This window comes from Thamnophis sirtalis, unplaced genomic scaffold (assembly GCF_051295495.1).
Source record: "Thamnophis sirtalis isolate CommonGarterSnake01/CBP01778 unplaced genomic scaffold, rThaSir2_p1.2 scaffold_6, whole genome shotgun sequence".
NCBI lineage: Eukaryota > Metazoa > Chordata > Lepidosauria > Squamata > Natricidae > Thamnophis > Thamnophis sirtalis.
In genome coordinates this window covers 80,067,145-80,077,209 of record NW_028261386.1, presented here as the reverse complement: position 1 = coordinate 80,077,209, position 10,065 = coordinate 80,067,145, and the positions used below count along the sequence as shown (strand labels likewise).

The following is a 10,065-nucleotide window of genomic DNA, read 5'->3' as shown; positions in this document are numbered from 1 at the left end:
AGTCAGGTTTAATGGAAAAGAAAGAGACCATCTTGCTGATTAAGAAAAGGATACCAAGGAAAAGTAAACATTCTCTCTCACCCAAGTTATAGCGACCAAGAATCGCTGTAATTTTAGTTTTGTGGGGAACTATGGTGGAACTTTTTCAGAATCATTTTTTAATATTTATATCTATCTTCATTTCTATCTGTCTGTCTAATCTTATTCCTGTTTAGTGTCACATCTTAGGATATGGACACTCTGGTGCCATAAAATTTGTATTCATGTGTGCACTCTGATCTTTACATATACAAATTAAGTCAAATAAGGAAATTTGCTCCATTTCCACATGTATATTTTACTTATACAGTATATGTGTTACTTTTTGGTACAATGTACTTCAGGCAAAGGAATCAACGAGGTCATTAGAGCTCCATGCCTTGAATGGAAATGTTATTTAGGATTTTTTTGGAATTCAAGAAACTTCATCTATATTTTATTGGAGTCAGGTATGAGAGTTAGAAGCATGTTTTCCATATTTAAAAGTGGAGATTGCCAGAAATTTAAATTCTGCACTGACTACCTTCTTTCTGTACCTATTTCAATTCTTATGGTTGTGAATATGTATCTCTCCAATGGGCCGAACTGAAACAATAGTTCTCCTAACTAATGACAATTACATGATAAACAAGGAATTGGAGGAAGATCGTTTTCAATCCTATTTCATTATGGTTCTGGAAAGTGTGGGAATTTCCTCTCCTTGGGCAGTCTTTCCAGGATGCAGATTTTGGCGGTGCCTGGGAATTGCAGGATAGAATAAATCTGTTTACACTGTGATGAATTGATTTAAATTTAAGTGTGAAAACTTAGACAAAGTTTAGGATAACAAGAGTGGTGTTGCTGGCTTCAATACAGCACAAAAATGCAAACATCCACTTAAAACTGTTGGTATCTACTTAAACACTTTTTTTTTTTGCTAATCCCAAAGTAGTGACTTCCTTTGACTGCAGACTTCATAGCAAGGTTCATTTGTTACTTTATCACTCACCAGCAAAATTAAAGTAAAAATTGCTTTTTCACACATACAAAAAAGGACAAGCTGATTTTGAATTCCAAATGAACCTAGAAGGACTTGTGAAGTAGAGGTCAGCTATCATATCCCGGGCAGGAATATGCAGTTAATTATAAAGGAAGCTGGCAAATCTCATTTTTAAAATCTTAATTGGCTTCCACTTCTCAACAAGTTAAATTTATTTTGCAGTAAAGCTATGGCCTTCTCTGCAACCATAGAATCAGCACTATAAAACTGCACATATCTTGCAAATTACAACAACCACATACAGAAAGGCTAATTTTATGGCTGATTCCCACCAAGAGTGGCACTCCAAGGGTAGACAGATTCTGACCAATTCATATGTTTTGCCCTATTTCCCATTGTGGAACTGCAGCACTTAGGAACTGCTCCTTGTGTACATAAACGCTTAAGGCTAAAAACAGTTGAACTTTACTACATGCATGATTATAACCAAAGATGCTTTGTCAAAAGAGAACTGGACTTGGTTTTTTCCTTGAAGACATTTCACTTCTCATCCAAGAAGCTTCTTCGGTTCTTGGATGAAGATCTGGAGGGAACTGAAGAAGCTTCTTAGATCAGAAGTGAAACATCTTCAAGAAAAAAACTAAGTCTAGTTGCCTTTTGAAAAAGCACCTTTTGGATAATCATGACCTGGATGACTGAGAATCTCCATGGATATGCATGATTACAGATAGCAAAGCCATTAATTTTTCTGGTAATTTTTATGCATTTGCTGCATGCGTAAAATGTAAAAAGACTATATTATAGTTTAGATCTGCAAGACCTCCTACTGTATCTGGTCACTTTCCATGGAGACATATTCTTTGCAATGGGTAATTGTGAGCGGGTTTAATTTTTCTCCTTTTCATTGATGCAAAGAATTCAAATGCAGCTGGCCTGGGCGGGACAATTGTTCTGCTTTCTGTATTTTCTAAAATAGAAGAAATATAACTGAAATTTGCATGCCTACTGCCTTCTAAAGCGGTGGTATCTATTTCTAAAGAATTCTGTTAAGAGATCCTTGAAATATACCCTAGAGGAAAGAACTATTACGGGCACTGAATTCATACAAGCATAGTTCCAAGATTACCTCAGAGATCATATAGTTCTAGATGATTTCTCCAACTGTGCTTCTGTGGGTAGATGATATTTCATGAGAGATTAATGGACTTTGGCCCATCATCAGGTCCCAAGAAATTTCTTTTAAAAAAATCTGGGAAGTTGCAAGGCCTGAAAGTTTGAAACACCTAATCGAGTCCAATTTAATGTCAGTTTTTCTAGAGCAATTCCAAGATGGCTCTCCAGGATCTGTTTGAAGACCTCCAGTGAAAAAGAACATACCATTTCATGAGGCAAGCCATTATACTGGTTGACAGCACTTACCACCAGGAAACTTCCCATATCTATGCTGATTCTATTTCTTCCAGATTGTTTAGTCTTGCCCTTCGGGGCAACCAAATAGTCCACTCCCTCCTCTATATCACAGCATTTTAGATATTCAAAGGCTGTTGTTATATTCTCTTCTCTTAGTCTTTTCTTCTGGAGCAACATACCTAATTCCTTTAGCCACTATCTATAAATCATAACCCATTACTATAAATGCAGGTAGTCCTTGACGTAGGACCACAATTGAGCCCAAAATTTATGTTGCTAAGCAAGACAGTTGTTGGCTTTTGCTCCATCTTACAGCCTTTCGTCCCATAGTTGTCAAATGAATCATTGCATTGTTAGTAACATGCTTGTTAACTGAATCTGGATTCCCCACTGACTCTTATTTGTCAGAATGTCGTAAAAAAAAGGTGAACACATGACTACAGGACACTGCAACCTTCGTAAATACAAGGCAAATTTTGATGACATGAGAATGCTGCAACAGTTGTGTGAAAAAAGTCATGTCAATTTTTTTTCACTGCCATTGTAACTTCAAACGGTCACTAAATAAGTCAAGCACTACCTGTACTTTAATCAATGGCCCCACAGTTGGAATGGTGAAAAGTAGACTTGGGGGGGGGGGGTTGAATCTGTACTCTATAACCCACCAAAGGAAACACAGTGCTTGAGCGATGCAAACATCTCCGTAACAATTCTCCATGCCTTCGTTCAAAATAATCTTTGATATGTTTTTTCAGAACTTTTACTCTAAAAATAGTAAAATCAGGATTAGACTCCACTATGCCTCATCGGTTCATTTACAAATTTAAAAAGACAAATCTTCATTCAATGTAAGCATTACCCCACTCTTACAGATAGAAGGCAAAGGCTAAATGGGAGTCCAATCAGGATTACACATTAAATGTCAGATAACATCTCAACTCAGGGCTTCTTGACTCACAATCAGTAGTACAATCACCTTTTTCTCTCTTATTATTTTCAGTATGTACCTTCCATTACCTGCTAGCTAAGCTGGAAAAGGTTTTAAGGCACAAGATTCCTTCTTTTGCCACAGCAGTGGTTTCTGCCTCAACTTGTAGAGAAATTATCAGCTTGATTAAACAGACATATCAAAAGCATGTTAGGTCTCTTGTCCAACTTGTTGAAACCCCCAAGATAACTTGCTAGTCTTAGAAACATCCTCCTCTATCATTGTATTTGAACTGTTTAAATTTTATGAGAATTCTTTGTAGTACACTTATCCAAATTTTTATAGACATTTCTGAATTTCAGTTCCATTTGAGTTTTTGGGGAAAAGTGCGTGGAGGAAGTGTCTTTCCCTTTAGAATACAGGTAGTTCTCTATGCAAGACCACAATTGAGCCCAAAATTTCTGTTGTGAAATGAAATGTTTGTTAAGTGAGCTTTGCCCTATTTTATGACTTTTCTTGCCACGATTTGTTAAACGAATGGCTGCAGTTGTTAAGTTAGTAACACAGTCAGTTGTTAAGTGAATCTGGCTTCCCCATTTGACTTTGCTTGCCAGAAACTTACAAAAGGTACATGACCCCAAGATGCTGTGACTGTCATAGAAAGGAAATCAATTGCCAAGTGTCTGAATTTTGATCACTTGACCATGGGGATACTACAACTGTCATAAGTGTGAAATATGGCCATAAGTGACATGTCTATGGAGATTCTCAGTCATCCAGGTCATGGTTGTCTCAAAGGTACTGGAACGGAATCTTTTCATTCCCCATCATTTCAGAGCTGAAGAAGCTCTGAAGCTCTTTTCATTCCCCATCATTCAGTCAGAGCTGAAGAAGCTTTTTGGAGGAGAAGTGAAACATCTTCAAAGAAAACCCAGAAAGTCCAGTTGCTTCTTGTTTTTCAAGAAGCAATTTGGGACAGCCACAAGTTACTTTTTCAGGGCCGTTTAGTGACTTGGAACAGTCACTAAATGAACTGTTGTAAGTCGAGGGCTACTTGCAAATATTTTTGATACAATGGGAACGCAAACAAAATAAGGCATGATGACTCCAGCATTACTGGAGTTTGTTGAACTGATACCACTATCAGGTTGGGTGTGAAAGCAATATTGCTGTCTCATTTTTGGCTCTTGTCTACAAGGCATATTATGTTGATCAGCTTCAGTTAGCAGTTTGAATAGAATCTAATTTGCTTTGGCTTCATAGATTATGTGATGCCTATTTTCCAAATGTAAAAAAAAAAGCCTTATTAGTTTCAAAATTAACATTTTTAGTTGATAGATTTGTCATGAACTGCCCAGTATACAACCTATGGAAGTCAATCCAATATTTGAAAGCAATGTAAAATCTACCTTTTTCTTTTTCATTGCAAATAATATACCCCAAAAGAGGTTTTTGGGAGTATATGACTATAACAAATCTAATAACAATGGCACCTTCACAGCTGTCCTGAAATCATCTAAATGAGTTAATTAAGTGAGATAAGATAACAATACGTTCGTACCAGAGGTGGGTTTCTGCCAGTTTGGCCCGGATCGGGCAAACTGGTAGTGGCAGAGGTAGAGATGCACAGAAGCATCTCGCACATGTGTGAGCACACACGAGCGAACTGGTAGTTTAAAAAATGGAAGCCCACCATTGGTTCGTACTCATTAGTAACTAAGGGAATACACTGAATGACCTCTAAATCCAAATAAATAAACTTTAACAGAAAAATACAGCACAATGCCATTTTTAAATTATTTTAAAAATGAACGCTCTTTGTGAAACTATACCAATACTCTTTTTTACATTAAAAAAACAACACATTCTTAGTCATTTTGCAATTACTTTCTTGCATAAATGGCTCCCATTCCAACCCAATGCTACGGAAATAATTGGGACAGACACAATTTTGTCTACCAGTGTTTTAACATAGCAAACTGTTTTAACAACATTGTCATTTATCAGAACTCAATCTTTATAACACAAACAACATCAACCCAGTTCAACCTTGACCCACCAGGATTCTCCAGAAGTCTGCAGGGTTTTAAAACACCACTTTGGTTAACAGCTATTCAGTCTTTTTTTATTTTTCCACAAGAAAATATACATTCCTTTAGTTTTTACCATTGTCACTTAAAGGGCATATCGGTGACATGTGGTGACAATCTATGTCAAGGGGATCAAGACTGCAGCAGTTAAGGCAAGGATAACTCAAAACGGCACTGAGGTTTTAATAATTGGGATTGTACCCAAAATAGTGATATTTGTGGTGAACCAGAAGGACTGAAGAAAGCCTTCTCTTCCCTTAGAGCTGTAGCTTCCGTAGGCACTTGCAAGTTGCATAGTTTTGAAGCAGAATGACACCTTCTCCTTTCCTCTTCCTTGGTCAGATTTGGAGCTTAGAGGTTTTTCTCTCAGTGCTACAAAGCCTCCACATATGAATAGCTGCATAGCATCTGAGCAAATGAAAGGCCACCTGACCTTAGGCCAAAGTAGAGACTGCTTCTGACAAGAATCCATTGATTTCACATTAGCAGTGACTCCTGAAGTTCTCAACCTGGACTGATTTCTCTGGAGGACTACGTGGAAGTTCTCTTCATAGGCAGGTGTTGTTGTTTTTTAAACATCTTGAGATCTCCTCTGCCTCTCCAATAACTCTCCTCCCCTCCCCCAGCTCCACCAGTGAATCTGAGATAGCAACATTAGGGAAAAAGAAGGATTCTCTGAAGGAGGAGGAGGGGAATAAAAGACATAGCCACTAAATATCCCTTTAGGAAATAGAGATCTCTCGGACTGGAGAATAAAAGAAGGCACTTGGTGAGACATTCAGCCACTTTCCATCCAATCTACTCAATGAGTCAATAACCTCAACCTTGTGATCCAGCTAACCAGCAAAGAGGGTTCTGTGGAGGAAGATTTCGTGGACGTGGTCACAGGCGGCCTTTTAGCAACATCCTCCTGGAAAGGGATGGTTGCACTGTTGTGGAGATCCACGTTAACAAAACACCTGCTACCCCTGATGTAGTCGGCGCCTTTTACTAACTGTTTTTCCGCCACTGGTCTGGGAAATGGATGTTGCAAAGGGGAGTTTTCTTCAATAATGGGTGGGATTCTTTCATTGCTGAAGTATCGGCAGAGGGCATTTTCAGCTGGAAAACCAAGCAGAAAAGTCTTATAAGAATTCACATTCAAAAAGCCTGCAAAGACTAAGTAGCTTTTAATATTATGCCACTCTCCAGCAAACATGAGAAAATGATTTTCTCTGCCTGTTGTGCAGGAGGAATATAACCTGAACTGGCCTCCACATTTTTTTTTTATTATTATAGCAATAGCAGTGGACTTATATACCGCTTCATAGGCCTTTCAGGCCTCTCTAAGCGGTTTACAGAGAGTCAGCATATTGCCCCCAACAATCTGGGTCCTCATTTTACCCACCTCGGAAGGATGGAAGGCTGAGTCAACCCTGAGCCGGTGAGATTTGAACCGCTGACCTGCTGATCTAGCAGTAGCCTGCAGTGCTGCTTTTAACCACTGCGCCACCTTGGCTCTATACTGACATTCCTTTATACTGACATTCCTTTTCTTAATCCGCTAAAACCTGAATCTTAATCATCAGGAACAGCACCAGCCCAAATGTTAATGAGTAAAGTTGTTTAATTCCTCAGTCTTTCTTTTGGAACTTTCCATTTATCACTTCTACCATCTCCATGCCTTTTCCTTCTAAGCAAGCTTTTGAAACACAGCAAACTGAGATTGCTTCAAACTCTGACACGGATATAGTGATGTAATGATGCACATTTGCATCCTAATGTTTGCTGCAAGTATGCAAGTCACACTTTTTGAACCACGGTGCATGTTTTGGACTTGACACACACAAATATATTCACACATCCCTTGCAAACGCCAATGCCCGGAAAAGGCTCTAGGAGACAGACATTTTCCTATTTCGGCCTAGTACTTAAGATTTGCTAGCTGTGAACATTTTAAACAGTATTTTAGCAACAATGGAATGTCCCAACTTGGTATTCATCTCAAATGAGACATTAAAACCAGTGTTTGTGCAAAAGTCCACAATTCCTGCTAGGCTAAGGGCCTCAATATGGGTGACATCAAACTGTATTGTGATTTCATTTACGCTTCATTAAAATTAAACATAAGTCTTGATGTGATTACTCTCCAATTAAGCATTTCAAAATTTCCTCAATCTATCGCATTAAAAATTAAAATTTGGTAAGCATTTCCAGAGGTGTCTGATGCATACACCCAGGGCTTTCGGGAGCCATGGGCAGCCAGGGTTGTGCACTTTTTCTCTCAGTATAATAACAGATTATTACATTAAGAGCCGAGGTGGCGCAGTGGTTAAATGCAGCACTGCAGGCTACTTCAGCTGACTGCAGTTCAGCAGTTCAGCTGTTCAAATCCCACCAGGCTCAAGGTTGACTCAGCCTTCCACCCTTCCGAGGTGGGTGAAATGAGGACCCGGATTGTTGTTGGGGGCAATATGCTGACTCTGTAAACCGCTTAGAGAGGGCTGAAAGCCCTATGAAGCGGTATATAAGTCTAACTGCTATTGCTATTAATATCTGGAGTATAAGGTATCATCGAAAGCACCTCTTCTATTAGATTAACATAATATAAACTAAGAGTCAAATATTGCTTTGACATTTGCCAAAACAATGTCTAGTTTGCTGACCCCAGGGAGGCTATTTGATTAAATAAATATGATGCCTGTGTCTCTCTGCTTGGCAAATGTACAGAGGGAAATCTAACATTAAATTGCAACGTGTACCATGAACAGACATTCTCATTGGGAAAAGCCACTGAATGTCAACAAGTTTCTTACCTTTTCTCCCCATCGCTCGCGGCTTAGAGAAAGATTCTGCAGCTCCCGACCAATTTCCATCAGCAGGCATAGACAATGGGCGAGGCTTTCCTAAAAACCAGAGATAGTGTTACTACAAAGATACTATTAAGTTATGTGTAGGTTCTTGGTGCTCTTTCAGCTTGGTTGTTTTATTGCAGACATTTAATTACCAGGCTAGGTAACATCATCAATGTAAGAGGGGGATATTTTTGCCTTGATGGTAACAAGAACCCAGTACTTCAACCCTGAGCTACATATACTCTCCTCCATGTGATCTGTGTGATGGCAATTATTGTGAGAAGACAACTTTAAACAAGTTCATCTAAGGCCAGCAGCTCCCATCAAGAGACCACTGGATTCTCACAAGCAAGACCTCTTTACGTCCTAATATCTAAAGCTAGACTATTTCAGTATATGGGAAGTTTATATAAGTTAACAAAATTCAGGTGTTGATTTACTAATCATTAATAATCTGCAGATGAACTGATAATTATTTTTTCATTTATTACATTAATTTGTATGCTATCCTAGTTAGCCTACAGCAAATAACATTATAAAAATACATTAAAACCCATTATGCCTACCCAGTCCCTCAGGTACCACAGCTTGAAATAATTCCCAGATCTGAAAAATCCCATGCATTTATCCCATGAAAAATCTAGTTAATATATCAGAGCAGTCTGCAGGAGAGTTGTCCAGTCTATTCTTGTCCAACAGGGAGCAGCTGACCTTAAACATGAATTTCTATGCATGCAGTAAGTGTGGAGAAGTGTGACTTTCATCATTCTTATCACCATAGCGTAGACCTAAATAAGGGCATGCACTTGTATTGAATTATTTTCATTCTTCACCTTCTGCCACCATTACTGTATGTCTCCCTGCAGTTGTTCTGTTTCTCACAATTATTTGGAAAGCACTCATTCCACTCTATTTCCATATTCCTGGACTTGTGTGGCACAACTGACTGTCTTCCAAGGTGAGTAAAATGAGGACCCAGATTGTTGGGGACAATATGCTGACTCTGTAAACTGCTTAGAGAAGGCTGTAAAGCACTATGAAGCGGTATATAAGTCTTAAGTGCTATTGCTACTAAAGGATCCAGGCATCTGAGATGGACCACCTTAACTGATCCTCTACTTTTATCTCTTTGGCAGAGGGTGAGAACGGAACTAATTATTTAGAGTTAAATTTCAGCAACACATGATTTTGCAGGTCTATTCAGAAACAGCTTGATATTAATAGGTTAATATGGGAATTGTTCCTATGTCAGTGAGTATAAGACGGCAGGAGAAAAGTTATAAACTCCAGATACATAGCAGAGCTTACCATATTTTTCAGATTAGATGCATCTCCCTCCCCCCTTAAAAGTGGGAGAAAATTATGGTGCATCTAATAGACTTAATATGGGCACTTTTGGCCTCCCAATCCCTCCGTACATCGCTTTTTCATCCTCCCCGGCCCCCAAAAGCACTCTGCAGTGTTCCGTATATCCCATTTTTGCCAAAAACTGGCATGTTTTCTCCAAAAATGGGCCTGTTTTTTAGACTCCTAAGCCCTCTGTGCATTGTGTTTCTGTCTTTCCAGGCCCCCAGAGGCATTCTGCAGTCCAAAAACGCTTTTGGCGAAAATGGGTCATGCAGAGCACTGCTGAGTGCTTCTGGGGGCCAGGGAGGGTGAAAACACGACACACAGAGACAAAAAACTATTTTTTTCTTGTTTTCCTCCTGTAAATTTAGGTGTGTCTTATAGTCCGATGCGTCTTATAGTCTGAAAAATACGGTATATTTTAAAAACATTTAAAGT

The 10,065-nt window shown here is 38.8% G+C and overlaps 1 protein-coding gene across 2 annotated transcripts in view; it reads right to left on the bottom strand.

Annotated features, from left to right (window-relative positions):
* Positions 1-5,305: 5,305 nt before the first annotated feature.
* Positions 5,306-10,065, bottom strand: part of CNKSR3 (CNKSR family member 3) — an 85,195-nt gene continuing 80,435 nt past the window's right edge. For both annotated transcript variants that reach the window (XM_014060736.2, XM_087718266.1), the window contains 2 exons: positions 8,242-8,331; positions 5,306-6,547 (listed from right to left, as the gene is read on the bottom strand). In XM_014060736.2, the coding sequence (XP_013916211.2) occupies positions 6,249-6,547; positions 8,242-8,331 (389 nt within the window). In that variant the 3' untranslated portion in view covers positions 5,306-6,248. The remainder of the gene's footprint in view (positions 6,548-8,241; positions 8,332-10,065) is intronic.